The following is a 13,719-nucleotide window of genomic DNA, read 5'->3' as shown; positions in this document are numbered from 1 at the left end:
CCATTGAAATATCTTCAGTTTACGATTCAGTCTTTGCAAAGCAACTAACAAAAGCTCGCTATCTTATCACGACATGTCCTCGAAAATCAACTCTTCACTTTCTTCCTCCAATTCCAGAGTTCTATTTGCATTTAGCCTAAATCCACCAACAGCTCCCACCCCAGTCCCGTCTTCAATTTATATCCCGGCCAATAGAACCCGTGACCTTTCAAAGTCTGGCTGCTCCTCGTGAACAAAGTCAAGCCAATGAGTAACGAGCGCTTCTAACTGACAGCAAGAAGGGGGCGTGAGGAAGCTCGATTCAGTTTCTATGAGAGTTGGCTTTTCTTTGCTTGACTCTCCATCTTCAACAGCATCTCGGTTAATGTGCTGAAAATTACCTATGGCCATGAGCCTCAAACGTGGGGGTCATTCCGGTCCGGTGACATCCTTGCCGCCTGGTATCTCAATATCATGTTCTTCAATATGAATGTACGGTTCGATTTTACTTCTCTTATTCTCCGTCTAATTCCCTCTTCTCCCGTTGGGGCGCGTCTAAGCTGAACAACGCCACAAGGATGACCTGCATCTACCTCTCTCTTATCTGCATTTTCTATTCGTACATAGGGTACACACATTACAGTCTGTGTAACATAGTCCAAATCCCATGGGTTGTTGTCTTTATGAGTGTAGACCCTTCCTCTTGTCCCTTCAAGTTATGTGTTCCGCGAAACACACTTCCTTGTACCTTCTCTTCCGTTTTTAGAGTACAAATGTCTATGGTCTGCTCTAATGCACCAATTGCTTCATATCTTTTCCGGCTCTGGTCCGGAACAAGATAGTAAAATCATGAAAAAGAAAAGGGTGTGCACTTTTCACTGCATATGCACATGCAGATGCCATCGGTCTTCCTTCACCGACGGTCAGGTCGACAGCTGCCGGCTATTGAGAGATCCTAGTCCGAACCTCTTGTAGCCTCTCATCCGGCCAGGCTCCACTGGCCCGCAGCTCAACCCCCCCAGAAGCCGAGCTAAACCCTAGTCAAGGGGCAAGGTTGGCTTGGAGGTGTCATACCAAAGGGCAGCTTCATAGAGAACAGGACGCAGCGTGGCCGTGATTGATCCTAGGATCCCAGGCTAAAGGTCTCGCTTCTTACAAAGCATCCTCCACTCTAATGCTTGTTTCTGTTCCTGAGTCCATCGCCCTGTTCATGGGAGCCATTGGGTTCATGATCATGGCCACTGCTCTTGTGATCATGATGATCGTGATGCTCGTGATTATGGTTCGACTCACCCTCTGCCTCAGATACATCCTCCTCAGTCTCTGGTGGCAGAACCACAGTCCCGGGGATAAAATCGTCAAACCTTGCCTTGGCGGCAGCCTCCTTGGGTGAGAATCGGATGCGGACTCTTCTGACACCGCGCACTTTTCCTCCGACTTGTGTCCGCACTGCGTTTTCAACCTGCTGCGTTGTATCAACAGACCACGCACCAGGCACGGTCATCTCGAGGTCCACAAGATAATTCTGGCCTGATTTGATACCGCTTACTTCGCGCAGGGCAACCTCGTGTCCTTCAACCACGTTCTTCAATGCTTTGTTGGCCTGCTTTGTCACTGAAGACTTGATCTCATCATCAATACCTTGATCTGCCAATTCGCGAAAAGCAGCAACTGTGTTTCCGGCACCAGCCTGGATAACCATAATGGAGATGAGAAGACCGCCAACGGGATCCAGCCACGCCGCGTTCTCCATTGCATTAGCTCCCATGATGGCTGCCAAAGTGACGAAACCCGTTAAACTGTCGACTCGGTGGTGAATAGCATTCGACGCGAGAACCGACGATTTACGTTCTCGAGCAACCTTCATTGCTGTGATTGGTCAGCTCTAATCCTTTCAATCCTAAGGCTAACGTTGCACGCGCAGCCTGGCACCGCGACCCTGAGAGTTGGGAGGATACTTACTCGCATGGTAAAGCCATTCCTTAATCAGAATGGTACCTGCTGCAAGCCAAGCGGCATGCATGCTCGGGATTCCAAGTGCTGCGGCTCCATGAGAATGACTATGACCGTGTCCTACGTGCTCCAGAATACCATGTGCCGCTTCAGGGTAAAAGTGTCCATAAAGACTGATACCGCTATCCCAACCCATGTAAAGACCTCCGGCCAAGAGCATGCTCGAAACACCGAGTGATCCCAAACTCTCTACCTTGCCAAAGCCCATGGGGAATTTGTCTGTTGGTGGTTTTAGGCTCCATGTGACTGTCGCGAGTGTCAGGATATCGGATGCAAGATCTGTGATGCTATGCCATGCGTCCGCAGTCATTGCTTTGGAGTTGAAAGCCCACCCGCCAGCAAATTTAGCAATTGCCATGCCCAGGTTAGAGACCAAGCCAATTCGGGTGATTCGGACGCCGGGGTCGTCTTTGTTGCCTGAAGTTAGGTATGCGTTGTCGTGATGGTGGTGATGGCCCAAGATGCCATGGCTATGACTGTGGTCATGACCGTGGCTGTGATTATGACCATCTTTCTGGTCGTGGCCTTGGCCAGTATGCGGACGTATCTGCGACATTGAAGTTTTTACGAGTGAAGGTGATGATCGAAGTTTGTTGCGAAAGGGGGCGAGATGTGGTAGCGAATTGGTTGAAGGGCGAGCGACGGAGGCAGTATTTGATACGTGGTAGGATGAAAGCTTAGACGAGGCTGAGAGGTAGGCGCACGTCGATAGAGCGGCGACAATGGATGCTTTTTGTAGGGCGCGTAGGCGAAGACGTAGACAAGCGACGTGGGGAGTTGCTATATTTGATCTCAAAAGGGTCATCTGGCCTCGGTATTTGGATTGTTGCGAAATATGGACATTAGGGTGCCCATTGATATGTCCATGTCCCCATGAGGCAAAGCCACGACTCTGATTGTGACTGTGCGTGGCTCCAGCTCCGGGTCCAGCTGTTGGCGACGTCACTCCAGCGCCTGCGCCCGTGGGACGCCCGGCCTGCGGGAGACTCATACAGTATATCCGAGATGTTGTCTTGCAGGGGAAACACGGATAACACGGGAAAGTGGGAGAAGGGGCCGGGTATTGGGTTGCGTGTTTTCCCTTGGAGTTGCGTAGGGTCTGAAGCACGGTTCAGATATTGATATAGATGGATGTTGTAAAGGAAAGATGGTGTGTTTTGTTGACGTCGGGTTATCCAATGCCATATGCCCGTTAACGGAACAGTTCAAGTTTCGAGTCGGGTTCAATAGAGCGAGCGGATTTGGCTCGGTCGGAAGCGGACCAAGGCCACATGAGCGAGTTAAGAGTTAACATGCAAAGAAAAGAGAGAGAAATCCCCGAAGAAAAAAAGAAAGAAAAAAAAAAGATTATCAAGATTATCAGACATCAAACAAACAGAGTAGTCTAGCTCCACCAGAATCGAAACTTGGTGCGGCAATTGGTAGGAAAAGAAACCGACCTACGACGCCATTGAGGATAGGATGCGAGGTGAACCCACTATCTACGACACTCTCGCCTGATGAGTGATCGCGAGGTTCCGGTCTCCGGACAGGACCTGGCCTGGCCTGGGCTTGACCGCTGAGGCATCTGCTTTCAGGGGTGGTCAAGTTTGCTTTAGGGCATTTGCTTTGTATGGCGATTGAGTAACCCAGGTACCTCATCTACCTTACTTACCAAGGCAATATTCGTCTTGTACACACTCGGTACGATCATTCAAGAATTAGGTACCCTATTCCGATCAATCGCAGAGGCTTACCTTTACCAATTCTTCCCTGAAAGCTGACTCGAGTTTACCATCTTCTTTCCCATTATCAGATTCGGGTTGTGGGGGATCAGGTAATAAGCGCCCACCTCACTCGCTGGTCAATTCAGCCACAATGCCGCATGAACCCTTAGTTGCAAGGCTGAGAATCGTCCCTGAAACCAATGACGCGCTCTTCTCCATACCTGGCTCTAAGAATAATCCCTGTAGCCAAATTTACCACCAGCTTCATGACTGTCTGTCCACGCCATCCTCTTGTCTAATATCAGTCCTTGTATTTCATAATTTTTGTCAAGCTCGTCATCACTGGTCAACTCAAGCCTGTGCCTCAGCAGGGCTGTTGACTTGGTCTTTATCCGACCAATCCTCCTCAAGCAATTGGAAACAGCCTCGTCAGCCACTGAAGATTGGGCTTCAGTTTCACTTTAAGCATTACCATATCGAGTATCCGTAATTCTTAAACATTACGACCCTAAAAATTGGCTCCAATGAGCAAGCCTCTGCTCAGGATCCCTTACACGGACCTACCCCTGCCTTCAGTAATTGCACCAGCTTCGGCCTCAACACTCCCTGGAGCTATCGCCGCTCTCCATCGCTTCTTTGTTGCACCCTCTCCAGGCCACCTACCTTCATCTGCTGTTGTTCTCACTGGTGCAGGCCTTTCAGTCGCTTCGGGCTTAGCAGATTACCGGGGTGTCAAGGGCACTTACAAGGTCAACAAGACATATCGACCTATCTACTATCCAGAATTCCTCAAGAGTCACGAATCTCGCAAACGATACTGGGCTCGAAGCTTTCTAGGCTGGTCTAATCTTCAAAAGGCATCTCCAAACAACGGCCACTATGCTATAAGAGATCTCGCAAATCTTGGTCTGATACGCAGTGTCATTACTCAAAATGTTGACTCGTTCCACCCAAGAGCTCACCCTGATCTACCAACTCTAGAGTTACATGGATATTTAAGAGCCGTTGTCTGCACGAGTTGCAAAAACGAGTTCTCCAGAAACGAATTCCAGGAGAAATTGGCCACTCTCAACCCTAAATGGGCTGAGTTACTCGAGAGGGCCCTCAAGTCAGGGGCATTAGACACTGAAGACCCAGTTGAGCGCAGATTCAAAGGCCTGAAGGTGAACCCCGACGGCGATGTGGATCTGCCAGATGCTCCCTACACAACCTTTAGATACCCCTCTTGTCCCAAATGCTTATCCAGTCCCCCAAAGAATGCTGATGGCCATCGACATGTCGTCCAGGTTGACACAGATGGTGCATGGAAGCTTCCCAGCACCGCGGGAATTCTAAAGCCCGCGGTGGTCATGTTCGGAGAAAGCATTGGCAATCATATCAAGCACGCTGCCGAGGAAGCCATCGACAACGCCGGAAAGCTGCTCGTTGTTGGAACCTCGCTTGCCACTTATTCAGCTTGGAGGCTTGCCAAGCGAGCTCAGGATCGGGGCATGCCCATCGCCATTATCAGCATGGGCGGAATCAGAGGCGAGGACAAGTTCTTCGCGGATATGGACCCGAACCAAGAGGGTGAGCAGGGCGTGAGGGTTGCATTATCGACGGACGACCTCCTTCCAGCTCTTCTTTCTGCACTGCGCAATGATGTTGCGCCATCAGAAGCACCAACACAGGCTTCACTTCAAGCTTCCTTCGGAAATCGTGGTGTTTTCAAGGATATGCTCTCATGAAACTAGATTTATCAGTGTAATACTACCCAATCCTGAAGATAGATTCATGCGTCTAAATGAAATTTCCAAGACTCCCGGGTTTTGCGTTTGTCGGTGCAGCCTTGACAGGCTCTGCATTCTGCGGTTTGGTAGACGTGGGTGTTTCTGCAGGCTTACTTCGCTCGGGCTTCTTTCGTTTCGACTTGCGAATTGCTTCGTCACGTTCAATGGCCTTCAACACTGCAAAAATCCGTTAGCAACTAGTAAGTGTACTGGCTGGATCCTGCTCATACTCTCTTCCCAATCAGCTTCCTTTGCAGGATCTCCAGTTCCAAGTACCGTCTCAACGTCAACCGTTTCGCCTCGTTGGATTTTCTCGACAACTTCTCGCAAGGATGCAATTCGAGCCTCTGACTGTCGCATGTATCGATCAAAGGAATTCCGTAACGTAATCATTTGAATCGACATGGACCCGATAAGAAGAAAAATGGCAATAAAGAATGTCGCGGGATTCCATTCCTTGGACTTCTTCCTTAATTGGCGATTTTCCTTTCTCAGTGGCTTCGGTACCAAGTTTCGCCAGAATGACCTATCGACAATTGTAGCTGGGGCCGTGCTCGAGTATCGAAAGCCGCATCTTGAGGTATGCGACGTCTTTAACACAAAGGAAGCCGCGCGGATGTGACCGGAGCGAATCGAAAGTTGACGAAGCGACATTTTGTGATGTCGTTAAATGTTGATGATTGATGTCGTTAGCTTTCTTGAGACCCGAGACTTTCAAGATCTTCTCCCGAGAATACCCATGAGAGCACGGACCATCTGAACCGGGAACCGACAGTTGCCCCAGGCAACCAGTTGTGTTTGCCCAATTCCGGGGTTAGGTTGCCAGGATTACACAAAGTCAACTAATTATGAATTGCAGCATAGAGACCTGCAGCTTTTCGTTTTCAACTTGCATATTGTACCTGTACCTCCATATTAGGAGCTTTTGGTTTTGACGACGGCATGGTAACGAAATTACACTCATAATCTAAATGGCTTCACTGCAGGCAAAGGCCGACGCGGCCAAGACAGCTCTGGCTTCAACATCGACATGCACGACTGCGACCGTCGTGACTCTTAAGGAACTACTGCTACCCGACGTCGAGACTTCATACACAGCATCACAAACAAATTCACGGGCGACTTCTAAGGCAACGGCAAACTCAAAGACAAAACGAACCGCGGGCGGCAAAACTCAGATGGTAAAGTCTACCAGCGAACAGCTTTCATCGAAAGACCGTGCAGCTCTGGCAACACATGTAATCAACTTTTGCATCAAGTCCCTAAACGAAGCTGCGAAACCTACAACTCCCGCCACTCCGAGTAAGCAACAAGCATCTCAGGGTGACTCCAAGAAAACCTCTGGTCCTCGAACGTTGCGGAGATCCCTATCCGCGCCGTTATCACCGCTACAGCCACGAACTTTGAATCGCGTAGCTACCTCACCCAACATTGCCGCAAAAGCAGCAACACAAGCAGCAACACAATCTACAGGATGTCTTGCCGCTGTCGAATGCGCGCGCGTGGCTTTCACTTGTCTGCGATCAATCATGGGCCCAATGCAGGCGGCACAAACAGATTTCCAACTCGAAAATGGAATGTCGGCATTCATTGGTAAACTTCTGGCGCTTGGGTTCCAAGATCAGGCGCTAAAGGAGCTGAGGATTTTAAAGCGACGGCTCGATGCTGGAGTTAACAAGTCAACAAAACCGAACTCTACCGAAGGGCAGACAGCTGCTCAAGTCATTTTGGAATTGCTCGACTATGGTGATAAAATTCCCGAGAGTTTGCTACCGATTGTTACAGGTTGTCAAATTCAAGTACTACGATGGATTGCGCATTCCAAGAAACCAGCTCATATCGAGGCTGTATTACCACTTCTCGAGGAATCTCATGTATCTTCCCCTATCAACCTCTTGGCGAGATCGGGAGCCAGAAGCGCAAAGGAAACCCAAAAGGCAGCCCGACAACTAGCCTCGCTATCCCAGACGCTTCTTTCACTAGCACCCAGTGTCTCCAGCAAGGAAGATTCAGTTGCGACAGAGTTGAGACTAAGTCCGTCTCCAACTTCAGCTTTCAAGCTGCAAGTTCTCTGTTTCAAGATTCAGCTTAGATGGTGGAAAATGGCTGGTCATCGCGGAAACGTTGACGACGATATTCTCTCGCCATTTTCTCGATGCGTTCGCGCGTATACTCGACGACAACCACCCACGAATGGACTAACATACGATTTGATTGCTACATCCTTCCACGAGCTCACGGATCTAGTTGGGTCACAAAAGTCCCAAGCCAAGGCTTCATTCGACTCTCCCCTAACCTCGATTTACCAACTGCTTGGTGTTGCAGCTCAAACGGACCGCCAATACGATGCAGCATGCCACTGGTTCCAGAAATTGAAGGATATACTAGAACCTGATGAGGAATCGGCTATTCGCATGTTTTCCATTTCAGCCCGCCTCCTCGCTGCGCTTTTGAAACAATCCAAGCATGATAACAAGACGCAACGGCTTGTTCAAGAAGTTACAGAGAGCCTCGAAGGGAGTTTGAGTGGAAATGTCACCGATCTTAATGAACTGCTAGAGAGTCTTTCACTTGCTCGACGGTCAGCCGTTGGGCTCCTTGTGAGCAACTCGAATGGTTCAAAAGTAAAGGATGACACACTGGAATTGATCATGGAACATCTGAAGACTTTCATCACGAAATTTCCACGGTTCGGCCGCCGTTGGCTAGGCGCTCCCCCCTGTAGGGATGCTTCAGCCAAATCCCTCCTCCAATTCGACCAACGACGAGAAGTGTTGATGCAGTCGATCAATCAGATTATCGATGGCGCGTTAGTGGTCATAAACGGCGATATCCAATCGGACTCTATCACTTGGAAGCAGATGGACGAGGTCCTCTGGGACTGCAACAAACTGGTTGATGCTGTTCTCGATCCCACGATTTCAAGAGCACGAACGGAGCAGCTCAGTGGCTATTTTGCGAAAATATCCAGTCTGTATTTTGCCAGGTATAATCAAATACGCAAGGACCTCGGCAAGTCCAAACAAATCAATAAGGAGATTCTTCAGTGTTTGAGTCGATCCATTGAGATTATTCAAGATCGACCCATGGCCCAACAGGAGAAGGCTCATATGTCAACAAAGCTGGAGTTGTTTGCCGATCTCTGCAAGGCTGCCAACCGAAGCGAAGATGCAATCAGAACACTCCGATCAATCTGCACCAACATGATTGAGGAGGGCGCCTTAGTCAAGGTTACTGAAGCGCTTGATTCTCAACCTCCGAGCATTGCTTGGAGTGCTGATGATAAGGCAGAGATATTGTCCCGAACACTACGCTCAATTGCTAAGCTTGATCACTCATGGAACGACTGGGCATTCTTTCTGCCGGAGGGTGAGCGAGCTGCAGTACTCGAACACTTGATGCAAATCGTGGGAGACACAGCATCTAGGGGAGAACCACTCAAACTACACGATCCATCAGTCCAGGCTCTTCTCCGAATCTACACGCCAGAGCGCTTCCCAATTCGGCGCCTTCGAGTTCTGCTCCAGCTGCTCTTCCAAATCATTGGCGAAGAGAACGAGATGGAGCAAATTTCCAGCTTGGCTGAAGAACCAATCCAACAACTGGACAGCAAAGACTATGGTGATGACGGTTCTCTACTTCGTTATATTCCACATCTCAGGGCACTGCAGAAGTCAATGTCTGCATTGGCTGTCACTAGCGCTCCTCTTCCGGTGTCTGCCCTGAGAGAAGCTGTTGTCACTTGGAAATCGATGACTGAATCGTGCAAATCCAGAAACGATCTTTGTGAACGAATTGACAATCCCGATGGCCTTCTAACACACCTACAATCTGCCAGCCATTTCGCCAGCCTTCGGGGTGAGAACAGTCTGCAGCTTGAGATCTTAGAACTGTTAACACCTCTATCCAAGATTCTAGCCGAACCGACCTATAACAACGTGATCCTTAATCATACACTTCTTGCATCACAACATCTAAACATTGGTCACTTCTCTGAAGCAAAACAAACACTTGATGAGACGAAGAAGCTTTTGGATGAAGCCGACGGTGCCTCTCGTGGCCTAATTGCTGGGTTTCATTTGACACAAGCCGAGTATTACTCTGGTATTGGTAGCATCGATGAAGCGTGAGTTCATAATACTAAGAGAATGAAGTCATTCTAACCCATTTCTAGAAATTCATCGTTGGCGGCTGCAAAGACCATTTACAATGGATCTACTTCATCGTGGGCATTGTCAAAATCACAAGTCAACATGTCTCTCGCCCTCAGCTCGTTCCTAGACTCGGTTCTCGCATTGAAGCGTGGTCGAATTCAAGACGCACTTACCTGTGTTAAATCAAGTGTTCGAATTCTTTCGCATGATTGGTCCAAGATCGAAGCGACAGCATCCCGAGCAACCAGCACAAGCGTTATGAACATCTCAACAACCAGTCTTGATAGTGTCAAGGCTGACGCCAAGCTTGGCCAGGTGATTGGTCCTCGGTTCTGGGCACTTGCTTTCCCTCTTTTGCGAGGTCTCCTGCATGTTTCTTCTGTCTATGCCCATCTTGGCATGTACCAGGAGACCATTTATTACGCAGAGTCAGCCCAAAAGATTGCTGAAAGCACAGGCTCACCGCTCTATCGGGCACAGGTTCTCGCTTGGACAGGTTCTGTCTACCACCGAGCTGGAAAGCTAACCAAGGCACTCGATTTCGGCAATGAGGCGTTCGAAGAGTTGCCGAAAGATATCTCAGCTTCTCGAGTACAGGTTGCTTGCCAACTTGGCGGCTTGTTTCGCGATAGCGGCGACGAAGACAAGGCTCGTGACCTACTTCAGCTTGCCGAGGAGACTGCTCAACGCCTTGGAGATCATGGAAGGGTGCTAAGCATCCAGAACGAGGCGAAGAAAACCGCTCCGGTTGCTGCTAAAGCGCGAGCAACAGCTGCTACACGTGCTACTCGAACTGCCACCAGGACGACAAGGGCCAAGACTACTGTAAATCCTACACCACGAACCCGAAAGCGAGAGGTCACTGTCAAGGCTCAGCCTTCTGCTGCAGAGGTGCTAAAGCTACCAAAAGATGTATACCAGGCATCTCTCATGGCGTCGGTCATCCTATCGCGGGCTTTAGGTTTCATCAGTCAGAAGGATTGGGCTTCTGCTTTGTCAACTTTGGAAGATGCCAGAGAGTTGCCAAAACTCTTCGGAGCTCTGTCTCAGGAACAAGTTGTGACTGCGATCTCTCTTATCGGCCATAGCACAGAGCAGATGATTCACGACCCTGTATTCTCCGTCATCCAAGACTCGACCATTTCGTTCCCTGCCATTGCTACTTCTGACAAGACCAAGGCTACGCAGAGCCAGACGCCTCCTCGTAAAGGACGCCCAGGAGCCACTGAACGAAAGAACTCCAAGGAGGCCAGTGTTCCTGCATTCGCTGAAGCATTGAGACAAGCACAAGAACTCCTTCTCGAAGCTCATGCTTCAACCCTGTCGACAGCTAACAGCACCATGGTTCATCGCATTTCGGCTTTACTACAGAACACAGTCATTCTTCTCTCGGCTACCTCTACGACACAATCTAGAGTCCTTGCTGGTTCGGGGTTTGCAACTTTCTCTGTAGACTTGGCTCGTAACGTCACTTGGAAGCGCGAGCAAAGCACTCTTCAAAACAAAGAGACCGCTGAACCAGGTGACATCGACTCTACTCATAACTCAAGACGGTCTAGTCTTGAGCTCACAACAGAGATGGCCCAGTTCCAAAATAACTATATCGACATGGTACCTCACAACTGGAGTGTGGTTTCCGTCTCTCTCAGCGACAACCACCATGATCTGTGTATCACTAAATTCCGGGCTGGTCACAGTCCTTTTATTCTCCGACTACCTCTAGAGCGTGCCAATTCTCGAGATGCTGACTCGGATATCTTCAACTTCGAGAACGGGAAGGACGAGATGATGGAGATTATTCGGCTCGCTAACGAGACGAGCCATTCTGCCAGTCGAGACTTCAGTGTCAAGGGTGCGAAAGCCGCTTGGTGGGCCGAACGAGAGGCTTTGGATGATCGGCTTAGGGATCTTCTGAGCACTATCGAGACAACTTGGTTAGGTGGTTTCAAGGGTATCTTTTCTCAGCACGAACGTCGATCGGACCTCCTTGCACGTTTCCAGAAGAGCTTTCAACAGATACTCGACAGTAATCTGCCCTCTCGAAAGCAAGGGCGGGGCAAGAAATCGGCAAAGACATCCAAGGTGGCCCTTGACCCACGAGTTCTTGACCTTTTCATCGGTTTGGGTGATCCCAGTGATCCAGACAGTGATTACGACGAGGCTCTCAATGACCTGCTCTATTTTGTCGTTGACATTCTTCAATTCCACGGAGAACGCAACGCTTATGACGAAATTGACTTTGACGCTATGGTGGTCGAGACTTATGATGCCCTGCGCGGCTACTACAACGCGGCTAAGACGGGATCTGACCGAGCAGAAGGGGCTCACACTGTTTTGGTTCTTGACAAGGCCCTCCATGCTTTCCCCTGGGAGTCGATGCCTTGTATGGAAGGACTTGCAATTTCGCGAGTACCTTCGTTGGCTTGCCTGAGGCAACTTATTACGGAATCGCAACCATCAGCAAGCGATAATAATTCTGAAGACGCACCAGAGGGCCACTACGTGTCTGCCGAGCAAGGCACTTACATCCTGAATCCCTCGAAAGACCTGGTCAACACACAGTCTACCTTCCAGCCGATTATGAAAGGCCTCAGCAGCTGGACAGGCATTGTTAACCGTGCTCCTGAAGAAGCCGAGTTTGAAGAAGCTTTGTCAAACTCTGAGGTTCTCCTCTACTTTGGACACGGAAGCGGTGCGCAGTATATTCGAGCACGCACGATTCGTCGTCTAGAGAAATGCAAACCAGCCACTTTCTTGATGGGTTGCAGCTCGGCGTCGCTAACGGAAGCCGGAGAGTTTGAGTCCTACGGCCCTGTGTGGAACTACATGATGGCTGGATGTCCAGCTGTGGTGGGTACACTATGGGACGTGACGGATAGGGACATTGATCGGTTCGCGGGCCGATCGTTTGAGGAATGGGGACTGTTCCCCAAGGGCACGTTCAAGGAGAATAAGCGAGTCAAGGGTAAGAGTCGGGCCTCGAGCGAGGACGAGAGTGAGTCGGAGGAAGACGGTCAAGTAATGAACAACGTGTCACTGGCCGAGGCGGTTGCGCGGTCCAGGGAGGCGTGCAAATTCCGGTATCTCAACGCCGCGGCGGTGGTACTGTATGGCATCCCGGTGTACATCAAGCACAGAGGGGAAGATTGATTGAATAGGGGGCGAGGTGTTTGGTTGTTTATTCATTCTTCAGGGTTACGAAGCATCGCGTCTCTGGCTGATACTGATAGAGGTTAGAAGGCGTAGCATAGCATGGCGTAGCAGGATAGCTTAGCATTTCCGGGAGTTTGGATAAGTGGGATCCTGGTTTGCTTTTAGATTAATGAAGGAATAGTGCTTTCTGATGATCAAAATTGAGTTTATGATCCATAATTGGCCCGGCTGTTTGAATTTTCCCAAGGCTATGTTGAGTGAAAGGCCAGGGGAAGACGAGCTATATCTCTGGATACTACCCAAGATTGAAAGTTAGATAACTATTAACTTGCTCATTCTCTCACGATTCCACTGTTTATAGTTCGAGGTGCACATGGCCTTCTGTTTGTGTGGATGATTCATGTTGTTGATGTGACAGCATGGCCACAACCGGGAGATATCATCTACGTTTTATGCAGTGGAACATTAACAACGGTTTCACTTCTGCGACCAAGATCGGGCCATGGCCGAAACGGACCGGGGCTCAGACATATTGCAGGTCGGACGGTGTAAGTGGCTGAGGAAGATGGTTGGATATCTAAGTGCCAGTCAACATATGCTGAGAAACTATGTTGTGATACCTTCCAGAAGGAGATGCAGAGGAGACTGACCTGAGACTCGAGAGAGTGAAGTAAGTTAGTCTATATCCTGGAATTGGCAGGTGTTTACTATCCGTCAGTCGTCTAGTCTAAGAAGAGTGAAATAGCTAGAAAGCTCTTTTTTGAGGCCCCGACAACCTGAGCTGCCTAGGGTAATCTATTCCAATGAAGCTCAGCGCGCAGCCCAACAGACGCATAGACATAGTCATAAGCATATGCTATTTGATCCTTTTTCGGCATCAAAAAGCGTGTTAATTTAAGCCGACTCCTTGTAGGGCTTAGGCGAGTTCGTGTGCAAGGACTCAGT

General features: G+C 49.5%; 4 protein-coding genes across 4 annotated transcripts; 2 read left to right on the top strand and 2 right to left on the bottom strand.

The window, feature by feature from the left end:
* Positions 1-1,150: 1,150 nt before the first annotated feature.
* BKA55DRAFT_541625 (cation efflux family-domain-containing protein) lies at positions 1,151-2,983 on the bottom strand (the record flags this gene model as incomplete). The annotated part of the gene is made up of 2 exons (XM_046190391.1): positions 1,151-1,848; positions 1,942-2,983. 2 exons carry the CDS (start codon positions 2,981-2,983, stop codon positions 1,151-1,153), a joined length of 1,740 nt encoding a protein of 579 aa, XP_046046858.1.
* An 866-nt stretch (positions 2,984-3,849) lies between these two features.
* On the top strand, positions 3,850-5,425 carry BKA55DRAFT_595804 (DHS-like NAD/FAD-binding domain-containing protein; the record flags this gene model as incomplete). The annotated part of the gene is made up of 2 exons (XM_046195857.1): positions 3,850-3,854; positions 4,228-5,425. 2 exons carry the CDS (start codon positions 3,850-3,852, stop codon positions 5,423-5,425), a joined length of 1,203 nt encoding a protein of 400 aa, XP_046046857.1.
* Positions 5,426-5,477: 52 nt separating this feature from the next.
* Positions 5,478-6,121, bottom strand: BKA55DRAFT_692527 (uncharacterized protein; the record flags this gene model as incomplete). Its single annotated transcript, XM_046199791.1, has 2 exons — positions 5,478-5,644; positions 5,698-6,121. 2 exons carry the CDS (start codon positions 6,119-6,121, stop codon positions 5,478-5,480), a joined length of 591 nt encoding a protein of 196 aa, XP_046046856.1.
* A 317-nt stretch (positions 6,122-6,438) lies between these two features.
* On the top strand, positions 6,439-12,771 carry BKA55DRAFT_541623 (peptidase family C50-domain-containing protein; the record flags this gene model as incomplete). Its single annotated transcript, XM_046190390.1, has 2 exons — positions 6,439-9,593; positions 9,642-12,771. The coding sequence occupies 2 exons, from the start codon at positions 6,439-6,441 to the stop codon at positions 12,769-12,771; spliced, it is 6,285 nt and encodes a 2,094-aa protein (XP_046046855.1).
* Positions 12,772-13,719: the final 948 nt, after the last annotated feature.

Source organism: Fusarium redolens (genome assembly GCF_020744475.1).
Source record: "Fusarium redolens strain MPI-CAGE-AT-0023 chromosome Unknown BKA55scaffold_12, whole genome shotgun sequence".
Classification (NCBI taxonomy): Eukaryota; Fungi; Ascomycota; class Sordariomycetes; order Hypocreales; family Nectriaceae; genus Fusarium; species Fusarium redolens.
This window is presented reverse-complemented; position numbering and strand designations above follow the sequence as displayed.